At 41.2% G+C, this 27,345-nt stretch overlaps 1 protein-coding gene across 1 annotated transcript in view; it reads right to left on the bottom strand.

Annotated features, from left to right (window-relative positions):
• Nucleotides 1-27,345, bottom strand: part of ptprsb (protein tyrosine phosphatase receptor type Sb) — a 103,092-nt gene that overhangs the window by 24,770 nt on the left and 50,977 nt on the right. Inside the window, exons 6-15 of the mRNA XM_084732154.1 lie at nt 20,175-20,285; nt 14,180-14,194; nt 12,534-12,803; nt 11,246-11,625; nt 8,042-8,243; nt 5,355-5,491; nt 4,988-5,132; nt 1,279-1,584; nt 918-1,111; nt 749-775 (exon numbers count right to left, since the gene is read on the bottom strand). Coding sequence (XP_084588280.1) covers nt 749-775; nt 918-1,111; nt 1,279-1,584; nt 4,988-5,132; nt 5,355-5,491; nt 8,042-8,243; nt 11,246-11,625; nt 12,534-12,803; nt 14,180-14,194; nt 20,175-20,285 — 1,787 coding nt within the window. The remainder of the gene's footprint in view (nt 1-748; nt 776-917; nt 1,112-1,278; nt 1,585-4,987; nt 5,133-5,354; nt 5,492-8,041; nt 8,244-11,245; nt 11,626-12,533; nt 12,804-14,179; nt 14,195-20,174; nt 20,286-27,345) is intronic.

The raw sequence follows: 27,345 nt of genomic DNA, 5'->3' as shown, positions 1-27,345 counted from the left end.
GTGGTAAACTGTCATATAGTGTTTTTTGTCATGGGTACATGACATTTATCGGTAATACTGCAGTTTGCAGTACCACTAAGTGTCGCAGGTTACCATGAAGCCCATGAATAGGAGTGTAGTTGCAAAGTCATTGAGTTTCCAACAACAAGTTCCTGCAAATGTGTTTTAATTTGAAATGGATACATAAAGTTCTGAATTTGTAGTCACAGCGCAATGTAGTGCCCTTTGACAGGGAGCAGATTGAAACGAGGCTTCTGATGGCATGTTTGGGATTCATTGTATCTTCACATGGAGGCAACACAAGTCGCAAAACGAGTGACTAATTGATACACAAATCATGTTGAGGGTGAAGTGCTCCTTTGGATTAATTAGCATGCGACAATGACACCGACTCAGCTGAGAACTGGCTCAAGTTTTTTTTGTGTCATCAACTGTTTTCGTGATCGGCATCTATCTCCGTTCGATCGATGTGGGCATCCTTCCTGATGATTTTACGATTTTGTGCAGTAAATATATTAGATATTTATCCTTTACGTGTGAGACTTTACAAAGATCTCTTCGTTCTCTTTCTTTACAGTTATGCATCAGTGAGAAATGATCAGAAAGTTCCATATCGGAGGCTAATCAAATCTCAAACTGAAGGAGGATTTCATAACTGCCTCCATGTATTGTCTTGGATGCATTGTGTGCTGTATGTATTAATAGTCCATTTATAATGAGAAGAGGAGGATGGGTAGTCTGCACTCACATATTGAGTCGAGTCATCCTCCTCCATCTTATTCCACAGACGAGACACACCCCGCAGGCAGCCGAGACAGATGAGAGTGAGTCAAAGGACAAAAGGAGAGACGGAGGATGTTTAATGAAAAAATAAATGACCCTCATTTAATCATTTAAATATTCAGCCATGATGTCACCTGGGACTCGTCCAATAAGAGGTCCTTTATCCGGGGAAGGTTTCGTGATTCACCGCTCTCTGCGCGGCTGAAATGCACCTGGTAGCCTCGGATCTGGCCTTGCCGTAACCGTGGCAACACAGACCGCCAGGTGACTCGCAGTGCTGAGGAGTTGAGCGGCTGGACGTCCACCTGGCGAGGGGCTGCACCAGGGACTAAACACACACACAGAAACAAACACACACACACACACACACACACACACACACACACACACACACACACACACACAGAATTAATGAAGTGACCAGCAGTCTAGCCAGTAAATAATCAGCTAAGCAATCAATAGTGATTAGGTCTGATCTATGGCTCTCACTCTTACCGTCCTCATCGGTCCTACACAGGGCGGCCGAGCTGCTGGGTCCAGACCCCTCTGCGGTGTAGGCTGCCATGGTGATGTTGTACCAGCTCCACTTCTCCAGCCCCTCTAACACTGTCTGCCCCTGCTGGGCCGGGATAGGAAGCCCCTTCACCTCCTGGCCCTGACCTCCAGAAACTCTCTGGTATCTCAGCTCATAACCTGCCAACTCGCCATTCTGGCCCTCCATTGGAGGCGGCCTCCAACTTACTCTCAGCGAGGTGGAGCTGGCACTCTCGCAGGACACACCCTCGGGTGGGGCGGAGGGCTCTGATTGGACAACAGGGGGCAAGGAGGGCGAAGAGTTTAGGAGAGACCCAAAAGATTGGGGTTGAAAAAGCAAAGAGAAGGGGGAGAATACAAGCGAAAGGAGAGGAGATAAGGATAAAAAAAAAAGGAAACAGTAAGAGACTAAGGTAAACTGAAGTGAAGAGCGAGATAACACCAGGACAAACATGACTCAGGCATAAAAGCGGGGAGCGACCACATAATCTAAAAGCATAATGTTAGGCTTAGAGCCTAATGAAATAAACCAGAGACACAAGTATCGACCCTGAGTGGACAACTTAATTATACCCGAGGAAAATGTGCATCTGATACCCAATGATTATTTCTTATCCTAGTGGTATAAAAGGATCCAGATTTATGAATGAAACACATATAAAGTATTTCTTTCTAAAGCAGGGATGCACAGCAGACAAATACACACATTTTCTCCCAACACCAGCCCCCGCCGTGGCATAATCCTTGAGTCGTCGGGATAATAGAGTGGTCTGAGACTTTCCACCGCAGACTAGGGGGAAGGTCTTCACAGAGGGAAGAAACAAACAAACTAAAACAGATCACACACAGCGCAGAGGATTTAGGAAGCAGGTAAAAAACACAAAAAAAACAGGGAGCCCGGGAGAGAAAGGCACTCAGACGGATATTGAAAGTCAGGCTAGAATGATGAATCCTAGACAAGAACTGAATCAGAAGTAGGCTGGGATATTTACTGTAACAAACACGTGTACAGAAAAACAGAAATCACCGTCGTCACCACTTGTAGGTTTCACGCACCCTATATAATGTTCCTTAAAGAGCACACACACACACACACACACACACACACACACACTGGCATCTGGGCCTGTGTGCATGAGCTAGGGAGTGTATGGCGTGTGTGTGTGTGTGTGGGAGTGTAATAGTCATAGCTGACAGGTTCAAGTATCTATCCACTCAGCCGTACAGCCAGTGTTCTGTTGGCCTCGGGGGACAATCTAGATGTGCACCAAAGCTTGGCGATAACAAAGCGCACATAACCTCCCTGGGAAATGAATTCTGCTGCATGAAATAGTCTGCTTATCTGGCACCTTCCCTTTCCTGAACCCCCCCCCCCCCCCTCCCCTCCTCTTCTGACACCTCCACCGGTGTACCACCTCGGTCTCGCTTTCTTTTTGAAGGTAAAAGGTAAAAAATGTTTAGCACATTTTGTACTCACTTCTAAAAATAATCAGACTCTGAATATACTCAGCATGAATCTTGTGTGTCTGTCGAGCGATATTAAATGCTTGACAAAAAAACTTACCGCTGAAGTGATACGGCGCCATGAACTGCAGGACTTGGGGCTCTTTTCTCCACCACGGCTACTTTATTAATTCTTTTCCTTGCGCCCCTGTTCTCCGTTATCTCTGCGTTTTCTTTTATTTTAATTTCTTCTTGAGAGCAGATATGAAATGAGGAAGGGATAATGTATATAGTGAGCGGGTCATTATGGTGAAATTAACCCTGAAAGGTTGATGCAGGAGCCGGACGTGAGGGGGATTATTTCCCCATAATGACTCACTGTACATTAACCCGCTAATTACATGGCTACTTACTAAAAAAATCAATAATTTGACATAAAATATTAATTAAAAAATGACTTTATTGCTCCTCCAGAGTCTATGATTAGAACTGTGTCCATATCAACAATCTGCTACACGTAGAAATGGTCTGCTATTTGAATCCCTAACCCTCTATCTATCTATCTATCTATCTATCTATCTATCTATCTATCTAGAGAGAGATAGATAAAACAAACAACAAACAACTTTCTCAACAATCAAAAAGCTCCAGCTGTGTGTTTTGTCTTTGTAATAATTTGCTCGTAGTTTTTGACAGATATGATAAGTGAAAACAGTACAGTTTCTTTTATTTATGTTTTAAACAGCTTCTGAACTTCCTTGGAATCGCAGTTGTACTATCAGCAGTGTGCTTAAAGGCAGACAATGCAGGATTTCCCCCCAAAACAAAACTCAGACTCCTACTATAATAATGTGTGTGGTGGCAGCTGCATCTGCAGAGACTCTGTCCTCCACTGGTACCTTCTTACTTCACCTCAAGACTTTCCATTAAACTTTCATTGTAATGTTAAAAACAGCAAACATTAAAAAGGTCAAACCTTTTCAAACATCAGTGTCAATGTGCAGCTTTAAATGTGAGCTGCCACCACAGAAATGGTGACATGTTTACTTCTCTCTGAAACCTGGATTAATCCAAAGATTCTCGGAGGAAATGTTGATGCATCATTTAGGTTTCAAACCTGTTGACTTAGTGAAAAGTTTGAATGTATCAGCGAGACACTAATCTGAACTTTGAGTGTTTTCAGTTTCCATTTCTTAGTTTTCATGTTGTGTTGTGTTTGAAGCATCATCCAGTTGGTTTGTCATTGATGTGAATCCTCCCACAGTGTTTCATTAGCAGCTGTAACCGCAGTGACTCTGATAAAACAGGAATTAGCAGAATCCATCTGATATGACGCTGTGGTTTGAATACCACTTCCCTCCTTTTTGAAGAGTAGTCAGATATCTGTGTTCAGGTTTTTGTACAGCCTCTTCTACACTTTGTATCACTGTGTGTGTGTTAGGTCTCTGATGGTCAGTTCAGTTAATGTGTCCGATGTCTCAGATCCATATAATCAATAAAATTATTCTTCAAATTGTTATTTTGTGTCTTTTTTTAAGGAGAGTAGCCATGTAATAAGTGGGATAATGAATGGTCAGTGATTTTTCTCACTAGTCCTGCACCACCCTCATGTCATTTACCTTATTTGACTCTTATCATCCCTCGGTGATTGTGCAAAAAAAAAAAAAAAAAAAAAAAAAAAAGAGAGAAAAGGAGGCAAGGGAAAGAATCCATGTTCAGACTGACCGGCACTCACCTGTCAACATAGCAGGCCAACCACCATCCTTTAATGCTCCTCACCACTGGCTGCTAGCCAGTGAGTGGCAGACAGTTTCGCCCTTTCAAAGACATTAGACACTGATAGAGTGGAAAAAGTGAAAGGAGGGCGAAGAAAAGGCAGAGTGAAACATTAATCGGTGCTCCATCTCCATCTGTCATGATGTTTTGGCTGTGTAAGAAAGCGAGAGGCTGAGCAGAGGAAGAAAGGCACAGTCAAACATAGATGGATGGATGGGAGGGGGTGTCGGACAGATGGGTTGATAAATGAGATGGATGGAGAGATGAGAAGATGGTTCCCAGGTTTTACCGGGGTCAGGATCCGAGGACTGTGTACTACTCGCTGTATGTGTGGAGGACAGAATATTTGCATAAAATACAAGACTCAAACATGATAGAATTAACACGTAGGCATCTCTTTGTGTGTGTGCCTGCAGGTGCAGCATGTGAACCCAGTCAAAATGAGACGTACTGGCTTGTGACGTCCTCTGCACCAGCTCGTTGGTGAAAGCGCCGATGCCTTTGTTTGAGATGGCGGCCAGTGAGAAGGAGTACTCGGTGTTCGCTTTCAGACCCTCCACCGTGTACGAATTCCTGGGCCCGAAGGTCAGCTTCTCCTGCGAGAGACAAGAAGAAAGGGGAGCAGAGGGCAGGACGAGAGGTGTGACGAGGGCAGTGAGAAAGCAGACATTAAAGGAGAGAAAGAGATGAGAACTGTGGACTCCGGAGTTAATCTTTTAAAGTTCTTCTTTTATCTGTCCTCTCTCATCCCCCACCGACTTGTTAGGAAATCTACTCAGCAGACAGACTCATGAAAAAAAGAGAGTAAGAGGTCTCACCAAGCTGCCAAATTTGACAGGTTTGTAGAGCAGCTCATAGTTGACGATGCCCTCTTTGGTGTAAGCAGGTTCCCAGGTCAGCTCGATGCTGGTGTCTGTCACCCTGCCAACTTTAAACTTCCCTGGTTGGCCTGGGACTGAAGGGGACAGGACAAAACAGTCAGTGAGGACACTGTTTTATCTATGTCTAGGCCTGCACAGTATGGTTAAAAATATCATAATGTGATTATTTTGACAGATATTGTGACTGTGATATCACTCAGGATTAGTGGGAATGATCATTTTTGCACCACAAAACTTCTAAAATCATTGGGCTCTGTACCAAATACATGTTTTTTAACATCTGGAGAACAAGACAGCACTTCTAGTTCTTATTTAGAGTTTTATTTCAAACGTAAAAAAAAAAAATGCAAGTAAGAGAAAAAACACACACACAACAAACAAGAGCAACAAATGAACTTAACAACAAACGTTCAGTAGAAATAAATAATTCATGTCTTATATGTCACTTATAAAGTCCTAATCCCTTTTATGTTTCATCAATAAATTATGCAAAATGCTTTGGCTATTCCAGTTCTTTTGCCCCAATATCCACCATACATAACTCAATCAGGTCATAATGTAATGTACACATTCATAACACGGCGAGAGCAATCAAGCAGATTCTCCATGTACATGTTATCATCCGCTTTATCTGTCCAAAAGTTTGAGTTACACTGGTTATTTAATTCTTATTCTTATTATGTTATTATTAGTATTAATCCTCTCCTGCCTGATAACAGCACTATTTTACCTATTCTTCCCGTTCTGCTTTGTTGTCTTTACTGTAGCACACTTTGTAACTGTCTTAAGAAAAGTGCTCTATAAATGAAGTGTATTATTATTATCATTAATACAAGAATGGGAAGCACGTTGGCAGGGAAATGCCACCGTCAATCACATCTGATTAACCCACTCCCACGCAGTCCTGATGAGTCATAGTTTTGTTTTTGAGCGTTAATTTATAATAACTTTATTACTAAGAGGTTGTTTTGTTTCGTCTAACCTTAACTGCAATTGTTGTTTATTAAAAACACAGTGCACACAATTACAGGAATTAACAGGCAGAATACTAATATTTCTGCTGCTTTTTATTTATGGTCAGGTTTTATAGTAATACAAAGAGTAACAAAATAATTGAATCAAAGTTTCAAAGGTTTTCTGAGGCTACAGACGGTTGGGTGACTACAAAACAGGAGCCGTTTGTCTACATAATGATCAGTGTGCATGATCAACAAACAAGATAATTACTTTCATCACAGAGTTAAACAGAGCTGAAACGCTTCATTGATCAATCAATAAGTCAGTCGACAAGAAACAATTCGGATAATTTTTCAAGCTAAAGTGCCAAATATTCTCTGGTTTATGCTTTTCTTTGTTATATATAACAGTTGATTGAATATCTTTGGGTTTTAATGTTGATCGCATTAAAAAACAATTTCATCTTGGACTTCTGACGTGCATTTTTCACAATTTGGAAATGTTTATTTGAATAATTAAAGGTGTGTAAAGTGTGTAAAATTTACAGGGATTTATTAGCAGAATGTGGCAGAATTTAAATATAATATCCATAAATACTGTATGTTTTTATAGTGTATAATCACCTTGTGTTCATGTTGTGTTTTCACTACCTTAGAGTGAGTCATTTCTATCTACAAAGGGTGCAGGTCTTCTTCCATGGAAGCCATAATGTTGCACCACCACGTTTCTACAGTAGCCCAGAAAGGACAAACCAAACCCTGGTTCTATATACAGAGTTTTGCATTTTGCTCCAGTTTTGTGGCCATCAAAGGTTCTTGTACACGTTTGGAAGGAGAGGGTGAGACGATGTGTTTGCAGCGTGCGAGCTCACTGATAGATGCCATTAAATCCTGCACATCTATAAGTCGGAAATATTTAATATCACAGAAAACTTGTTAACCAATCTATTTTAACCTTACCTAATATTCCAGGTGATTTGAAGTCAAACTGGGATCAAAAAGGAATTTTGCACTAATTCTTAATGTACATCCATTGACCCATAAATCCCCAAACTATAGCATTTCTGTGCAGTTTTTATTTGATCTTATTCCTTTCATGTAGTGGAAAATGGCAGACTTTTCAGAGACATCTAAGCAGTAGCTCAAGCTCCACAAGAATTTAAACCAGTAATACCATCAGAGTAATCATCTCTTTGTCCCTCCCATCACATAAAACCTGCGACAGCAGCTGTCGCAGTGACACGAGCAGCGCCGAGGTACGAGGGACATTTTCGGCTCTTAATCCCTGTTTCCTTTTCATAAGTCTCCTCAGTTCTGTCCCAGCAGGTGGAATTTATTCATTCTGAAGAAGTCATTTTTTCTGACAGGTCAAGCTTATTTGCAAAGAATTTCACAGCAGATTGCCTCACAAACTTTACATAAGTCACTCCACTAAGCTACTTAACAGTTTGTATACATGCACACACACAAATAATGACTCATTTGTGCTCTGCAGCATGCACGCATCTGAAAAACAACCAGGACTCTCCTGCACATGAATAAATGAAGACCGCTACTTAGCTGTTATCTATGCACAGGCATGCCAGATAAATGCACTTGCTTGCACAAACATCAGTGATTATATTTGTTCACACACACGTTCGCGGCCACACACGCACAGACACTGACCTCCAGGCATGACTTTGACATGGACGGGGTCCGAGAAGGGTCCGTCCCCTACGGAGGTGAAGGCCAGGACCTGGATGGTATAGGTCTCTGAGGTCACCAGGTTCTGGATGGTGGTGATCACGCTGTCCTGGACGTTGTGGATCTGCCACTCGTTCATTGGCCGGGAAGGATCCATGGTGTAGTAAACACGGTAGCCTTTCACCTGAGCGACAACAGAGCAGACGTGCACACAGACGTCATTATTTGTATCTGGATCTGTTCACCCAACAACATCATCTGTCTCTGTATTTGGAGAGAAAACCAGGAGTGAGCATGGTTTACACTGGAAATCATATTAAATCTAGAAAATGTTGTATTTTATATCCTAATATTACACTGCTTCGTTAAATACTTGATTCTGATCGGTCAATTATTACCTTATAGGAGCTGTTATTTCTGAATAGCAGACAGTTGCTATGAAGAACAGACTGTTGCTATGAAGAACAGATGGTTGCTATGTATAACAGACTGTTGCTATGGACACAATTCTGATCATGGACTCTGGAAGACCAATAAAATAGCTTTTAGATCAATAAAATCATTTTAAAACTAATATTTTGTGTCAAATTATTGATTTTAGAAGCAGGATAACGTACAGTGAGCAGGTCATTATTGTGAAATAAACCTTTACAAGGTGATGCAGGACATCATTATTTTGCAATAATGACCGGTTCACTGTACATTATCCCTAACATATTCATTGGCAATGTAACTATTGTCCCTACAAAGCAACAAAATGGGCATATAATTAATAATGAAATATATTTCCACATCTTTGTAGTGTACTTTTCATCTGTCTCTCTACCCACCGCCTCCCCTTTTAACTGGAGGAATTTTGACAAATCAGAAACATGTACATAAAAATATCCATCAGTTGAAGTGAACAATCTCTGTGTATTAAATCAGTGATTGATTAGGATAGATCTGACTTTTTTTTATTCATGCCAAAGTATTTTGGAGCTGATATTATCTGAATGATGACATCCTTTTCCATTGCATTATTTGTGTTTCCAGAATGCTGTATTTGAACTTGGGTGCATGCCTGCGACAGAGAAGTGGAGAGAAAGAAACGGACTGGATTTGAAGCTCAGTCCATTGTAATCCATAATTCCATCTTTCAACAGAACTTTATCAGTGCAAAGGTCATCATTTTTACTTTTAGTCCAGATGGTGCAGTGAATTTGTTGGTTCAGTGTTTGCTTGAGGTCACTGTCACAAGGTGATGTCCTCGCACGTCTCTGGGGCCGTCGTGCAGCTGACCCCGACAAATAAATCTCACTATTCGACCGAACCAGTTCCAATACAGGTTGCGGATGTCCTCATATTGTATTGCTTGAGATATAATCACTACACCTCCTGTGGGATTTGTTTATGGGCAGTTCAGAGTGTAATCCTGCTGCCGTGCCATTGCCCTCGCCCTCCACCTCTCCTGTTATTACTCTTTAATATCTATAATCCCCATATGCACTCAATTCAGTCTCGCGCTTTTATGAACCTACAGTACAGTTAGGTAGGCTAGAAAAAGGAAATAGGCCTCCAGAGGGAGCGCTCTTAACTTAGAGCGGACAGTCCAATTACCTTGTCTTTCTTTAGAGGGTGAGGAAAGTAGCAAGGGAGTTACAGGAGGGAAATCTTTGGCAAGACACGATCCCTGCAAAGGACATGAACCTGCACACTGGAATAAAGCTCCCAAAGGTGAATTTTATTAAGGTTTTTATCGTTTTAACCTCGTGTGGGCCTTTGAGCAATTTTGTAATGTTGTCAGTTCGTAGTAAGTGAGGGTAAATGTAATGTCAGATGGGGGAAATACACACTCTGTCTTCTGCTTATACTGCTTTATTTATAAATCCATGACTTTTTAAAAAAATGGAACAATGTAATTTAATTTTTAAAAGACTAGGATGTTACTTTTAATCATTTAATTTCTCTATATGTCCTCAAAAACAATAAACAACAAACTGGACGGCCTCCTATTGAGATCCACCACTTCAGGCTAAAGGGAATGCACGGCTCTTGCCAAATGAGATGTGGACATAGCCACCAATTACATGCACCACTACTTTCCTTAAATTACCAACTAATGGGTTTGCAAACTAAACAAATTAAGGACTAATGCTGCTCCCTTCAAACCTCCACCAAAACCCCACAAAACCCAAAGTCTAAACAACAGAACAAATAACCTTGTGTGATACTCCCCCAAATCCTACCTAATATGCTATACATAACAAAGCTGCTTTATTCATTTACATTTCTAAAAAGCACCTGAACACATTTTGGCATTCACAAACCACAATCGTAACAAACTAAGCTCATCAACATGCCAATCGATAATTCCTCATTGGTCACTCCAGCGCTGGATTTTTAATCTGAACCAAATAGGTTTGCACCCCCGTTTGTCACAAACGGCTCAAGGAAGGTGTCAAGTCTTACAAGAGTCTTAATGAAATGCAAGAGTATTTATTAAACTAAGGTTAAAACAAATAATAAGACAAGCCAGGGTGGGTTCCAGCTGTAGGAACTGTGAGACAGAGTGAGCACAGGGGCCAGCATTTATAGCTCGAAGATCCAGCTGAGCGTAATCACTTCTGCTTCTCCTACTTTCAGGATTTATAAAAATCTAGCCTGTGACTGGAGAATTTGTCCAATCATTGGTTGATTTTTGAGTCTCATTCCCAAAATGTGACAACTTGTGAACGCAACTCAACAATCAACCATCTTTGAGCCAACGATCCAAAGCGTCTGTAGTTTGACGACTGAATGAGACTCAACAATAAGCTACTTTTCTCCAGATTTGCTCCCTGAACCTTTAAATTATGAGTAAAAATATAAAAATGTGTTGAACTGAATGAGTATACATGCTGAATATGGCAGAGGATTATTTTATATGTTTTGCTTTTGGCTAATGGGCTGAAATCTGAAACTCTGCATGTAGTGTCTGGGAGCTGTCACACTGAACAGACTCTGCTTTCTTTAAAAATCTTTATCTTATTGTACAAAACAGACTGGCCTCTGTTTTGAGCACCGGTGATTTTGTTACAAACATTTACCACAGTATTTGGAAGGGTTTTCTGTTGGACAGCGAGAGAAGAATGAAACAGATAAAAGAAAATGTTTTCCGCTACAGATGACAGATCAGAAACAGCTGTTTCAGTTTCCCCGTCCCACCTGTCCATTGGGTTCCTCCGGCTCCTCCCAGCGCACCATCACCGTGTTCTGCGAGATGATGTGGGCCTGGACGTTTCGGGGAGGGCTTGCCGGGGCCTGCTCTCCCGTGCGGGCCTCCACGCGGGTTGAGGACGGCCCCTGGCCGATGCTGTTGAAGGCCGACACTCTGATTTCGTACTCGGTGTTGGGGTACAGCCCACCGATGCTGTAGCGGGTGGTGGTGATGCTGTCCACCGTCTCGTACTTGCTGTCCGGACCCTTGGCTCGGTACTGAATGATGTAGTAGGAGACGGGGTCTGGGTTGCCGGAGTCCCAGGTGATGGTCACACTGGTGGCGGTGGTCTCTGTGACTATGGGTGTGCCAGGAGGCTTTGGCAAAGCTGAGGATTAGAGAAAGGAGAAATGAAGAAAATTACATTATTTTCTTTATATTATTTATTATATCCTGTCTATACTGTACTAATAACTGGTATATTAATGGCATATTATGACTGCATTAAATTCAAAGTCCACATTTTGTACATTATTTTGTTTATTTGTACATAGCTTTTGTTTGCACCATCTAGTAGGAAACTGCATTTTGTTGTACAAGTTTTCTCTGAGTATAATGCCAGTTAAGTTGAATCTAATTTAATTACATTTTGAGAACATTAGATTACAGAACATTCATTTGGTAGATGTTTTTCCAAAGAAACTTACAATGGCCTTCCGCACTGTCATGTGTCAGTGATAAACTCACAATGATGAATGTGAACCATACTTTACGTGCATACGATAAATGGAAATATAAGTATGGTTTATCTCATGGCACTTCTCACATACAGCAGGTCTGGACTGTACTCTTTATAATTTTATTTACAGTTTCCCCTTGAAAGATAGATATAATCGCATATCATGTGCATGACAATTTAAGTTTGAGGAGTGTTTTGTAATAATACTGTCTGAAAGAAGGATATGTGAGGTGAACAGAGTAGGTCCGAACACAGAACCCTGTGGAACTCCATGAGAAACTTTGGCATGCATGAATGGATTCATCTCTAACGTGTAAAAACTGAGATTCGCTCGATAAACAGGACTTGAACCAGCCGAGTGCAATTCCTTTAGCACCTATTAAATGTTTGTGTCTCTGTAACAGAATGTGATGCTCAATTGTGTTGAATTTAGAGTATTTAATTCTCCTGATGAGTACACATTTGGAAATACAGACTGGATAAATCCTTAAATTTCCAATCCCTTTTCTATCTCCAAGAGCCAAAATGACTCATAATGTAATTAGAGCGTCTCTTACTCTTTACTAAGACCTGAGCGGTGGCCTCGATGATACCCAGGCTGCTCATGGCCACGCAGGTGTAGTTAGCAGACTCCCGGACGCCGTTGAGCTCCAGCACGTTCCGTCCGATCGGCATTTCGTCCTCGGGGGTCAGGTCCTCGCTGCCCAGCATCCACTTGACGTAGGGCATGGGCGAGCCCACGGCCACGCAGGTGATGTTGACGCTCCCTCCCGGCATGATCTCATGGTTGGAGGGGAGGATGGAGAAACGAGGGGGCACGCGGCGCACTGGGAAAGGAGGAGAGCCGGGGTAGAAAGGAAAAGGTTGGGGGCAGGGGGGGGGGTTTGGGGTAAGGTGGGGGCGGGGTCGGGGGGAGAAAGGTGGGGAAGGGAGCGAGGAGAAGAAAGGCGGAGAAAGAGAAGGAGTGGGGGAGGAGGAGGGAGGGAGAATCAGAGAGAAAGAGAGAGGAGGAGCGAGGCAGAAAGCGAGATCGAGATTGAGAAAGAGAGAGAGAAAGTGAGGGCCAGAAAGATAAAAAGAAAGAGAGAAAGAGAAGAGAGGTAACAGGAAGGGGGAGAATGAACTTCAGGGTTTTTACAGAAAATTACAAAGGGATATTTCAAGTTTAGTCCCAATTACTTTATGGTACTGATGATTCCAACAGAAAGACACAAATCTTGTGTTGAGCTCAACCAATCAGAGTGAGCTGCCTACTCAAAATAATATAGTGACAAACTCTTGAGTATCATTTCAACCAGGACATGACACCTATAGTCAGTTTCTCTTTGTTAAAAAGCAGTTTTGTTATTGGTTATCAATCATTTAAACATGAAAAATTAGACTTTATGATTCAGATTTTTTAATAGTCGTATCATTATCATATTTTCCCCCCTCTAAGCAATAACTTAACATGTTCGACTTTACCGGAAACTTCAGTGAGAAACTTTACTTCATTGAGATTTCTGTGCCTCGAGGTGCTTCAGCATTAGATGGGCTCTTTTTAGAGGAGAGTGTATGCATCATGGGGGCCGATCAATAGGCCCTGCCTGCTATTCGTGTTCCCATGAGAAGAACAAGTAACGTGGCAAGTTATATCCAATACTGCATCTGTCAGAGCTTGCTTGACTATATATTAGGGAGAGATGCATCGAGAGACTGAACTCATAGGTCACTTGCATGCCTGGGCGACTCAAGAGGGATAAAAATGGTGGAGGAACACAAAGAAGAGAACGAAGAACTGAAGACTGAGAGGGAGACAGAGAGAAGCGAGACAAGACAGGTAGAGGGGACAGCAGAAGAAGTGCAAGAGAGAGAAAGACAGAGACAGGAAGAGAGAAAGAAAGAGAGAGGCAGCTCTGCTTCTCTTCCAGACAATGACAGGCAATGTAGCAAAGGACAGCCACATTGTACAACAAGATACTGTACAATACATAGGATTCATAACTGATACAGTGTGTAGTCAAATGAATTGGAAATGTGGACAGGAGTGGATCGAGGGTTCTAATAAAGGTGTCGTGGCAATTACAGAGTGATCATTGGACACATTAAGTAAAGAACACCAAGACAGCATGAAAAGAGGCAGAACGGGAAAGAACGAGTGCGAGCAAAAAGAGAGATATGTGAGGTAGTATGTGCATGTTTATAAGTTAATAAACTTATGTACATGTGTCTGTCGCTCCTACACATCAGGGTGCAGACAGAATGCAGAAGAAGAAGAAGAGAAAAAAGGGGGGGAGAGGGGAGAGGAAAAGGGGAAAAGACAGGGAAGTGGAGATAAAGAGAGGATTAGAAGAGGGTTTCAGGGGGAAGGAGGGAAAAAGGGGGGAAGAAAAGAGGAGCGAGGAAGAAGAAAACACATGGATCTATTTAAAAACACGGCTATATACCAGAGTCAGGCCCATTCAGAAAGTAGGCGCTTCAAAAGTGAGAAGAAAAGAAAGAAGGAAAGGCTAGTCGAGATCGGATGTTGAAGGAACAGAAAACAAGAAGAAGAGGAGAGAGGAAGAAGAAGGAGAAGAAGAGGATACCCCAGGGTCACAAGACAGGAAACAGAAAGAAGACAGAGAGAGGAACGGACAAACATCTCTGCATGGGAGGAGAGAATGAAAGGGAGGGCAGACAAGAGAGCAGAAACATTGTCGAAAAACTCAACTAAACTCAATACCGGGAAGTTTATATGTGTAATAAAACATGAACGTGAGAAGCAACAAATGTTCTATTAAAAATAAAAGTAGATTAAAATGGTAAAGTCACTGACAATTTGCTTTAGATGACTTGGAAATCCAGCAGTAATTCTAATATATATAATATATAAAATAAACAAATGAAAGATAAAAACAAAATATGGGTAAATTTGCTGCACAACCTCCTCTCCTTAATGTGTAACATCATTACTTGGAATCTTCATGGGCCACATCCCCCCTACTCAAAGAATCTAGAGACAGTTGGATAGAAGTTAACATTTTTTGCAATGATTTCAACAAATTAAAAAAAAAAAAAAAAAAGTTGCCGTGACGTCACTATCATTTCATGAATAACAGATAAATAAAGAGCAATGCATTTGGAATACTTATAGAAAAAGAAAAGAAAACAACCAAAAAAAAAAAAAAAAAAAAGAAGCCAGAAGATACCCAGAATTGGATACAGAAGTTGAAGACACGAAAGAGACAAAGAGACAAAAACAGGTAGATCTGTTAGAAAACAGACATGATTAGGCAGGCATCTCCTCATCTGAGCATGCTGGAGACAAACAGACAGACAGACAGAGAGACAGACAGACAGACAGACAGACTGCATCCATGACAGCTCCATGCACAAGACAGACACTGCAGGTGCAATGCAGCATGACACACTATCAGGTTCATTCAGTCAGTTATTTTATACCTATCAGTGTGGCAAAAAAAATATCTAAAAGTGACAATTAATTAAGCACATGGATTAGTTTAGTAATGTCAGCAACGATGGGATGGAAGCGAAGACTTGAGATGATTGTTTAGTGATCTGAAACATGAACTCATGTTTTAAAAAGTATCAGTCAGGACTAGAGACAAAAGACCGAAGGATCTGCAGCGGAGACACAGCCGAGTACTTTACAATAAAGTGAGCTCATAACAAGGGATAATCCTTCACATGCTCACAGAGCCTCTAGCTTAAAGTTAATCGAGCCGGGCCGCATGATTCCCCTCCATTTTCTATACAGTTTTGTGAAAGCCAGGAGCTTCAATCTTTATTAGCGGGAGCTATCATTAGTCCCGTCCTCTGCAGGGAGTCTGGAGGCTACAGGCTCGGGGAGACCTTGGCACAGCCATAAGGATTACCGCTGTATCTCTCAGCACCGCTGTATGCCCGTTCGGCACCATCACCGAGCTGACATTTACGCAGCAGCCATCCAGTCTGTCTCAAGGACGCGGCTTTCATTAACCACTGTAGTAAGAGGGAATCATTAATATCCCCCTCGATATCTAAAAATGTGAATGGATATGATTAATTTCAAATGTCAGTCAGCAGAGGCGTATCTGAGTGTTTGGCGAAGATATCAACAGCCAGAGAGATACAGCACAGGCTGTATTACAGGAAGGTTGGCATATTGCTATACCTGCAAATAGACTGTTTACCAAAAATACTCAGTTACATATTTTATTGTCAGTTTTCTGTTTTCTATTTGTTCTTCTTTACAGGCTTTTTATTTTTCTTTCTTTTCTTCTTCTGTTCATAGTTATGCACCAAAACCACCAAGGAGAATTCCTCATATGTGTAAAACTACTTGGCAAAAAACCTGATTCTGGTGTAAGTAAAGGTGTTGCACTGACAATGGCACTTATGTCAAAGTATGTCATTATTGTAACTACACATGTAATTTTTGCTACAAGGTTGCCACTAGTAGCAGGTACAGGATAATACTTAATGCTCAAATATAGTTTAGCAGTAGCACATGCAGAGAGTACGCCTTTCAGGCGTTAGAAACCATAGTCTTCCCCCTAAACCTATCCTATAACTTTCTGGCAGAAAGCCTTGAAGGCTCACTTCTCCAGCTTACAGCCACCAGAACAAGTAAGGCTGTAGGAGTAACTTTATTCCCACAAATATACAATCATACAAAGCACAATTAATATACAGCCAGATTTAGTCTCATTTAAGCAGCACCTGGGGACAAACTCCAGTTGTTAGCCAGTGTCTTGACCAGAGGTACTCGCCGGAAAAGCATGAAAGCATGAAAACTTTACACAGAAAGACCCTACTGACTTTCCTGCTGTGAGATCAGTGCTAACCACAGAGCAAGGGAGGGTTTATATTTATTAACTAAACCTTAAAGAATGTGTTATTTACATAGTATTACTGGAGAGTATAAAATATATTTTTTAAAAAAGAGCATCGGGAAATTATTATTACTGATACATTCATTTTACTGTCGAGGTAAATCTTAACTATTTTATACAGGCTACTGGTGTGTTGGTGTGTATAATCTATTACCTGTTATCTATCAAAAAACATGTATACTGTGTCAATTCCCCAGTCAGTACCCCTGACCTCGGTGCAGGCTAACAACTGAAGTTGGTCCCCAGATGCTGTACAGTGGCTGCCTACTGCTCCTAATAAATGCAGAGAATGAATTCTGACTGTATAATTGCACCCTGTATGATGGTACGATCACAATAAAGTCCGCTGAGTTTGATGATGTCGTGAAGTAGCGTGGGATCATGGGAGTTGTTGTCTTCATTGTTAAGCAACCAACAATGCTAATTAAAATCTAACTGACATGAGTCAGGCAGGAATTATGTTCAGAGACGAGGTGCTGAATTTTTAAAGTTTTATTCACGTTACATTTAGTCATGTTTTCTGGCTGCCTTCTTCACTCTCTGATGTATTTGATAGATCCTGTGCTTTCCTGGAAGTTAGAACAAATAGCAACTGGTAGGAAATGCACAGTTACCTTGAATAAATTACAGATTTCTTTGGTTTTGTACATTGTTGGAAGAATTTGAGATAATGTACACAGCTCAACATAATATGTAACAACAAGCTGTTAAATAAACGTAGAGAAGTACACTGTGAAAAATACACATTTCCCCCTGAATTGTAGTGGAGTATAAGTAATCTTCTCAAGTACAACTACTTCAAAATCATACTAAAGTACTGTCATGAGTTATTACACTCTGATGATGAGATGGTGGTCTCGCCATCTTGAGTTCATGTCATGAATCTGGCAAAATAACTGATGCTTCTCCTACAAACCTGCACAACACATATGACTTAAAAACAGAGCGGCATGTACAGGCACGACCACGAGTGCAACAAGTGCAGAACTGGAGAAGATGACATGGGAGCTGAGACGCACAACGTTACGCACACAATGATACAAAGGGGAAAAAAAAACAAAAAACAGACAGTGGCACGACATGACGAGATAGCAAGTCCAATAATATCAATCCGAGCATATCAATAGGCGTGAACACACACTGTGCCATGCTCTTGTGTCAGTCCGTCAGTCAACACACATGCAAGCGGTGCTCCTTTCTCTTTCTCTCTCACTCCTTCCATGCAAACATCGCCTCCTTTTAATCTTCCAATTCTTGGGTCTCCATGACAACAAGATCATACCATGCAGAAAACATTGATCGGGGAGTGAAGGCAATACCAAGGGTTCTGCACACAAGGCCTCACAATGCAGTCAATGCACTCTGCTGCGTAGGCAGACCACTTCATCATCGTAGCAGCTTTAGAGAAATCAACTCTCTTCATTTTGGAGACAAAATCATTTCACTTAAAAATCTACTTCGGTGTCCTTTGAATGTTTTTTTTTTTTCTTTTTTGTTTCTCTCTGTTTCAATAAGTGAAGCTTTCTGAAACAAAGGAGTAACAAAAGAAAAGAAAGAGCACACCAACCTTCTCGAAGCTCTGAGGGATGGAAGGGGGTTGATGCAGAACACAATGACGTGAGGGGGGAGAGAGAGAACGGGGAAACACAGAGAGAATAAAAACGGCCAGCGCAAAGCCACCCACTACATCACACACACACGCACGCGCACGCACGCACGCACACACACACACGCGCGCATATACACACACACACACACACACACACACACACACACACATATCAGTCACCAGCATTCACGCATCGCACACACACCTCTCCGATATCCCACTTCACATAGAAACTAGAACTTGTAATTAAATCTGAACATTGGTCGTGGTCTTTCAGCCATAAGCGAGAGATACAGCAGCACCCACAGTCCAGAGGCTAGAATCAGTTAAACAGGGATCATGTGGGTGCCTCATGATGCCATTAACATCAACACTCAATGAAAATACGGACGCAACACTTTTATTTTTGCTCCCATTTTTCATGAGTTGAAGCAAAAGATCTAAGACTCCTTCTACGCACACAAGAGGTTTATTTCTCTCAAATTTCTGTTAGTGAACACGTCTTCGCTGCCAAGATAATCCATCCACCTGAGTTTTTTTTCCCAGGAGGGCACAGTCATGACCCGCCCTAATCTGTCTCTGATTGGCTAGTGCTGCCTTGCTGCCTTTGTTGGTTGGGTTTAGGCATGACGAGTGATTGGTTAGGCTTAGAAAATCAGGGTAAGCCAATCGTAGGGCAGGTAATGACTTTGCCATCCTGGGAAAAAATGTCAGCTGTAGCCCTATGTGAAATAGGCATAGTTCAGAGCATGATAAACGTCTTTTTCCAAGATGAAACTGCACATTTTAGAGTGCCCTTTTATTATGACCAGTCCAAGGCACACCTGTGCAATAATCATGCTGTTTAAAGCCACTACAAGGAACTTGCATATTTTGTTGATTTTGAAGCCCCCATGCGGACAAAAGTGGTAGTTCTTTCCAGCATAATAATGTCAAAATAACATAACATTAAGATTAACTGGCTAACATACTACTCACTAAAATTTGAGATGAGAAAATGTAAACAGGTTCATCTAATTAACCTCTGATTGAACAGAGAATCCAGCTCATGAAGGTCATACAGAGGCATCAGTAATAAATTGAGACTGTTTCATAAGCAGTTAAAAACTCCTTGCAGTAGCTTGAATCACCATCTGTATATGCCACACCAGTCAGATAGATTATTGTAACAGAGGAGAAGTGCTCATAATTTTAACAAATTTGTGCTCAAAACTGAGAAAAATAAACCTTAGATCTTTCACTTGAACTCATGAAAAATGGGAGCAAAACAAAAGTGTTGCCTTTGTGTTTTGTTGAGTGTACTTTTGTTGAGAATAAATTATATCCTCCCAATTCTGTTCAAATTTTCACATCAAATCTGTGCATCTTTCGTGCAACATTTTCCTCTTAATCTGCCTCTTGTACAGAAACCATTTTAGTAGACAGATCAGTGATGTTTCCATGCAGTTAAACCGAGGTGTGTCCCCCAACTTAATGCTCAATTTGATTCCACCGTAGGGGCTCGCACCAAGGTTTAAGGTGGACTTGTTAAGGGTGGTTGTGAGAAATACCAAACAACAGGGTCAACATATATTGTAGACAATGGATGGGTTAGTAATACTTGTTTAAGAGCACAGTTATGGAAAATAAATAGCTTCATTTATACCAAGAGCACCTTAGCTGTGGTGATTTCTGCGTGTTTGTCTTTGCATCTGTGTGTGCATGTGCATGTGCATTGTGTGTTCAGGTCCTACCTCGCACATATAGGTTGGCGGGGGAGGAGTAGCGCACGCCTTGGGAGTTGGTGGCCACACACTCGTACTTCCCTTGGTCCGTCTCCTCGCTGTTCTCAATCTGCAAAGCTCCTGCAAGACAGAGAGTGACAGAGACAGAAAGGGATAAAGATGTTTGGTTGAGTTTGCAGAAACCGTTTCTGCTGCCGTCTGCTCCGCTTTTCATCTGGAGACGTTTGTCTGCTTGGTCTGTTTCTGTTATATTTTGACCCTGGGGTATTCTCTTCTCTATTGCTTCAGCATCCAATAAAGTCAGCTCTGTTGTTGTATCTGTAAAGCACCATCTGAATGGGCCATGCTCTTATACACCGGCAGTCACATTCCAAAATAAGCTCATGTCTCTTTTCTGAAAAAGATATGAGCTCCCCAGAAAGACTATTTTGACAAGAGAGCTCTAAAATTTTCCTGTATGAATTTAAATTTTCCTGCACTTTTGGGATTCTGAAATAAATACTATAAACTAATAGTAAAGCTCCTATCAACATGCATATTTACTGGTGCCTAAAAATTTCTGACCAATAAACACAACGCTTCTGTTCTGGCTGTGGTTATCCACGCATCGGGCTGCACTCAAACCACGTTACGCACCACACATCGTCTTCTGACTGAGCATCTTCTGGCAACCACTCAGCTTGACTGTGCATTAGCACTTTTGCTGCTCCTGTGATTTTAAAAAAAGACAGATGCACCGGGGTGAAACAGCCAATGTGGCTATTTACACCCAGGTGTATATAGCCTAACATGGGAGACAGAGGCACTCAGGTGTCCATAGTCACCAATGCTTTGTACCCAGGGTGTAAATAGCCAGTGCTGCCCCAACCTAACCAAGCCTTACACAAGAGTTTTGTTGCCTAAACCTAACCAAGCAGCTGTGTTGTGTAACCAAAACCAAATTGCCACAAAAAAATGAAAATAATAAACATTATAATAATAATTTTACTCGGTGCAGGACTCCATCCCGCTCTTCTACAGGAAAACTTCACCTTCACTCATTCATTGACCACAGATTCTTATCAACAGTGAATTTGCTGCTCATTATAGCTAAACTCACTGCTGTGTGTCTATTGGTGCCTGAGTACAAACAGACACAGTTTAAAAAAAAAAAACATGCCAATGGTGAATAATTTTTGTTTCTTTGTATGGATAATATATTTTTGGACATAGGATGGCACAACCCTGCATGCACATGTGTACAGTACCATCCCACCTCTGACAAACAGGGCTTCCCCAAAAGCCGGGATATAATTCAAACACTGCCGGCAGTTGTTTTTTTTTTTGTTTTTGGTTTTTTTTTTAAGAAGAAACTTGTATTTTCCCTCTCGCTTCCTATAAAGTGAGAAACAGCACCACGTTTATAAATCTGGAATTTCCTCCAAAAAGTTTCAAACTCAAAAACAAGTCTCAAAATGACTTTTTATAAACCCAGATGACACTTAAAGGACCTTTTGTTGTATACCTCTTTACAAGCGAGTGATTCCTACAGCAGGCTCACTGCCGCTCTGAAGAAACCCTGTTTCTATCTTGGCAGTTAACTGGCAGCAGCAACACAGCTTTACCTCACGGCAACAACCTGACGATGCTCTTTGCTTTTTGCTTTTTTTTTTCTCCTCAACTTGTTTCTTTTACCTCCTCAATTTTTATCCTCCTGCCCTGATCCCATCGTGGTAAACAGTGTCTCCCTAAATGTGCTATAATTACACACAGCGCTCGTCAGGTATTCTTTTGTCTCTTTTGTTTCACAGGTTGCTATTCTTACTGCTTTTTAAAATGATTTTTTTTTTTTTTGCTAACGGCCTTTTGAATTACCAGCAGTGATTTTTTTTTTTTTTTGCTCTTTCAGCCTGCTCTGTCACACTCATCTCATCTGAAACTGACTTTGACATGAAGCCTGAGGAGGAAGTACAAAACCATGGATTACACTCTGCTGCAGGAGGAGAGGAAAAAGACACAACTCAAAACGCACATGACACACACACACACACACACACACACACACACACAAACACACACACACACACACACACACACAGAGGCGTGTAGATATACAGGCATACGCACAAACACACACACACACACACACAAAGAACTGTGTTATGTATCAGATCATCTGGGAGACTGATAAAAGAGATCTGGCCTGCATGTGATGTATAGAGGCACGTATAGAAAGAGAGACGATATACTATCTGTCTTACACTGATTCGCAATCCAGAGTCAAAGCTCTGCAGTCAAAATTACAGAAAGTACTATAATAAAATTTACGTGAAATTACTGTAAAATTATTATGCAGAATATATATATATAAGAGAATTATTATAAATGATGCATTAAGATGCTTGTAACATTTGTAGCTGGTTGAGGTCAAAGTTTTAAAGGGTAATTTTATCCAAATCACACACACACAAACAACAACAACAACAAAAAAAAAAACAATTATTGCCGCAATTCATCATTGATGTAAGCACGACCTAAATTCCATCCATATACAGTATATTGTATTAAAGTGGCATCAGAGATGTTAGTGATAAATACCTCAAAACTAACTTTAACTTTTCATTCTTTTCTTCAATATAAATTTTAATGACATAAATGAGTCTTTAAAGGGTTGACTCAATGTCGGCATTGGACTTGCAACGACAGGGGCTGATTTATGACAGCAGATGGCGCGTTGAGCCATTTTCAACCCGGGAAATGTCAATTTTTATACATTTGGAGGGAAGTGTCCATATTAACACCAGCATCGATGTCTTTCATGGCAGTACAGTTATATCATTGCTCAAACAACATGTTTAAGTGCGCAGTACCTCTTTAAATAAAGCTGCAAATATAAGTTGATTAATTATTTAACTACTGTTATTTAATCAGTTAATTGTTTTAGTATCACTATAAACAGAATATCATTGGGTTTGGACTGCTGGTCGGGCAAAATATGGCATGAAAATATCACCCTTGACTGAATGTGTTTTCTGACATTTTTCAGACCAACTGAAAGAAAACAATAGGTTAGAACATAAAAAAGACAATCATTATAGTTGCCACTTTATATTCAAGAAAAACAGAGGTACTTAAACATTAAACCTACTACTTAAGTCGGTGTACTTACTGGTTACTTTCCACCACTGCAGACACAAACACATGGTGTTATCCTAATGGCAAAAAAGGCTTTTAGTGATTAAATCTTAAAAACATGGCCAGTTAAGCACTAAAAGGTTTCACAGAGACAGTTTGTGCGTCTGTGTGTGATTCTGCAAACTACACAGGAGCTGATCAGTACATGCAGAAGTTTAAACAGCGTGTTTTTGGATGCTCCGAGCAGGGTGAAAGTTTGACTTGCTACGCTCACACAGCTGGGGCACAAGAGCGCATTTTTGTGTGTTTGAGCATGTTTAGTGAGCTGAGGCCCTGCTAGCTGGAGCTGTCATCCATTTGCTTCTGTCTTCTGCATTACATGAAAGGGAAAACAGCTCGTGCCCTCCTATTTCTCTCTATTTTTCCATCTCTCATTTCCCCGTGGTACGGGGCAGAGTTGGGAGATAAACAGGAATAAATTATCTGCTCCACAAGCCGAGCCTCCTCTCCAGAAAGCGGCGGAGACAGAAGGAGAAGCGAGGGAAAGACAGAGCGGAGGAGAGATGGAGCTGGACAGGTGGAGCTCTGCAAACAAGAACTCATCTGACAGCTGGAAGCAGTTCATATGGCTAACCATCAGCACAAATTTTAAATCGGCAATTGAAATCTTCTTTTATGCAAAACATGTTGTTATCATACATGTCGTTCGGTATATATGCAGAGATCAGCAACATAAACATGCAGCGTGGACGGATAGCTGGCAGTGGACAAACTTAATGACAGTCGCGGTGCAAAAGCAGGACAAACAGCTGTAAAAAGAGAAAGTGAAAGATAACAGATAGGAAGAGGGAGAGCGAGAGCAGTTTGTTAGTGAGTCTGGAAGCTGCTGACAGACCCAGAATGAGATGTGACTTCAGTAAATTGAGCCGCTGTGAAATCGCGGACGGTATATTATGTCTGCTGGGCAGAGACTCGGACGATCAGATGACAACAGATACTGCTGCTAACCTGATAGCTCTGCCAGAACATCTAGGTCAAACAGATCACCTGGACTCCATGTCTCTCCCACGAGGTGAGGCATTAACTTTTAACTGGGGACCGCACAACAATCAGGACAGGCAGACGCTATTTTTACCACAACATGTTTACTTAAAACAGTTAAAAATAAACCGATGGGATCAAACAAGCTCATTTGCACACTAGTTATAATTTAATCAGGTTTTTGTTATTCTTCCTGGCAGCTGAATACAAAAATGTTAACTGTTATATAATAATAGTGAGCATTCCCTTCCTAAGTCCCGCCCATTTTTGCTGAGTACTCCAATAACAGTTGAGCAAACTTGGTACCTGGTGCAACCCCAGTCAACTTTGCTACATGCGTGGCTCATCTATGTTGAAAAAATGGTCAAAAGATGTTTCTGGGGACCTGTAAATGTTAGCAAAATGCTAGCTGACTAGCTGGCTAATGCAACTCAACATATTCAACTAGTTACATCTCATAGCTAAAGTTAGCAAAACACTTGCCACCTAGCTAGCTGATTAGTTAGCAATTGCTTTATTAGCAATGATTAGTTAGCTGATTAGCTAGCATTTGCAAACACTGGAGTTAAGATGTGTGTTTGCTTTTACAGGTCCCTGAGCAAAAACATATAATCTTCAAAACTGGGTTCTCTATTCAACATAAACAACCTTAGCACATAAGAAACAGGAAAGGAGAACGCTGACCGAGGTTCTCAACTATTATTGGAGCACAGAGCAAAAAGGGGCGGGACTTAGGAAGGGTCAGTTCATTTAGACCTAAAATGATCAGTCCGTTTGTAAACAGATTGACAGAAAATTAAACATTTGCAACAATTTTCAGTCTTTTTTTTTTTTTTTTGCTAAATTGCCCCATCTATCATTCTGACGTTACATAACAGTGAGTTCAATACATTCACTTTCATTTGAATTTTGACGATGTTAGCTGGCACCTCAGGCTGTAGGAAGCTGTGAAAGGCATTTTTCACAATTTACTGACAGTTTGCAGACCTAACCAGTAATAGATTCATTGTGAAGTTGCTGTCCTATATTCATTCCTTAAAGATGTATACTACAGTCATAAAAATGGATTCAACAACTAAATAAGTAATAATAACTCCCAGAACAAACAATATTTAACTCCACGTTTCCTGTCAGTCTACAAACACGATCTGTAAAAACGGTTAGTCATTTGCCATTTTAAGAAATCCTTAAAAAAAAAAAAAAAAAAAAAAAAATCCTGGATCTTAACCAAAAACGAATCATTTGTTTTTTTGGCCACTGTCCTAATTTCCCCACCAAATTTCATTCAAATCTGTTTTTGAGATATCCTGCTGACTAACAGATAGGAAAACAAACAAGACCAAAAATAACCTCTGTGACAGAGAAATTTTATGATCCACAAGTCACATCTTGAGTCACCCCTATTGAGAGAATCTGCCTTCAATAAAAAGTTATTTTGAGTTGCCTGTGATACAAAAACAAACTGTGCTTGTTTGGTCAGTCAAAATATCAAGGGCACTGAATGCACTTGAATTAAAGAAAGTACAGCGTGTCTTCATGGTTTCTGTCTTTGCTTTAGTTACAGTGACCCAAACTGTGACCGTTACCATGAGCACAACCTTTGATCAGATCTAAGCTCTTAGCTGAGACAGGTCCATCCATTACCCAGCAGTCAACCTCAGGGTCCATATTGCCCGCCATCTGTTAGAGAGGAGGTCTACGAAGGCTGTTAAGTGCTTAGGTAAACTCTCCAGCTCTCGGTCCCAAATGTCAGAGCTTGTCGTGGTTCTCCTCACGCACATCTAAACTGGTGCAGCAGATGGCAAAGAAAAATAGATGAAGGCCTTGGTTGAGGTATAAAGATGTCAGGAGAAGTTCAACGCTATACTGCGCCATATGTTTCCACCCCCAGGAAAACATGCAGGTTATAGGTGCGCTCGCATGACTGTCAGCGGCCACCGTTTGGACAGTTGCGTGCGGTGGGAGGACGCCACAGATGATGGATACTTATGGGCTGTGAAATGGCTAGGAGTCGTCTTTTGTGGGATTTGAGTGCAGTCATTCTCAATATCATTTTTCATCCCGCCCCATATGGGCCATAAAAATATTTCCAAGACCCAACAGAGAAAGAAAAGGAAAGACGGGGAGAAAACAATGTTTGTGGCCCAAAACAGATCCCTGGCCGCGGTCCAACGAGAGCTGGCAGCCGTCCACTAAATCAGAGGCACTGCTTGGAAGGCGCCCCCATTAAACAGATCTTAAAGGAGTGTTTCATCCATAACGCATCTCGGTGCTATTTTGTGCCTAGCTCAGGTGTAATTGATTTCCTCCAAGTCATTTCACTGCAGTGTTTGGTTCATTATACAGTGCATTTTGTTGTGCAGCTTTGTGATGCTTTTGGTGATTTGAAATCCTATTAAAGCGGTGCGGTGAATCTCACTGAGTCATTTGTCTTGCTAGTGTTTCATTGATGTGATATGTGGCCTAACGTTCTGTACCGGTGAATCAGTGTCATGTCTCTGTGTGACACCCTGCAGGGGACAAAATGAGCCTCAGAGCAGACCATGTGAAACTTATCATGATAGATTGTTGAATCATTTACACTTTTAGGGCTACAAAAATAAGTATTTTCTTCACTGTACACCAATGAAAATCTACTGTACTTACTAAGAAAGAAAATAGTAAACAAAAACTATTGTTTCAAGAGGCATGAAGCGATTTCAGGGAGGTGCTTTTTTACTCTGTAGCTTCAAGGCCACGAGCAATTTCTCATAAATTATGAGCGGAGAATAGAAAAACATTTGCATAGTGTTTATCGTAATTAGGGATCTATAAAACAATCACTACGCTGCTGCCTCTGGCGTGTTCCTGAGGTTTCCGATGGACTTTGAAAGTCTTTTGTTTTTCTTTGTGAGAGTATCTTTTGTCTCGCTTGCCTCCGTGCAGCAGCAGCACGGCTGGTCCCACACCAAATACCACCCACACCCACTGCAGAATATTTCACACAGAGCAGAGGCAATTACACTTTAGGCGCTCTGTATATCAC

The sequence above is a fragment of the Lutjanus erythropterus genome, chromosome 12 (assembly GCF_056507025.1).
Source record: "Lutjanus erythropterus isolate fLutEry1 chromosome 12, fLutEry1.hap2, whole genome shotgun sequence".
NCBI lineage: Eukaryota > Metazoa > Chordata > Actinopteri > Lutjaniformes > Lutjanidae > Lutjanus > Lutjanus erythropterus.
This window is presented reverse-complemented; position numbering and strand designations above follow the sequence as displayed.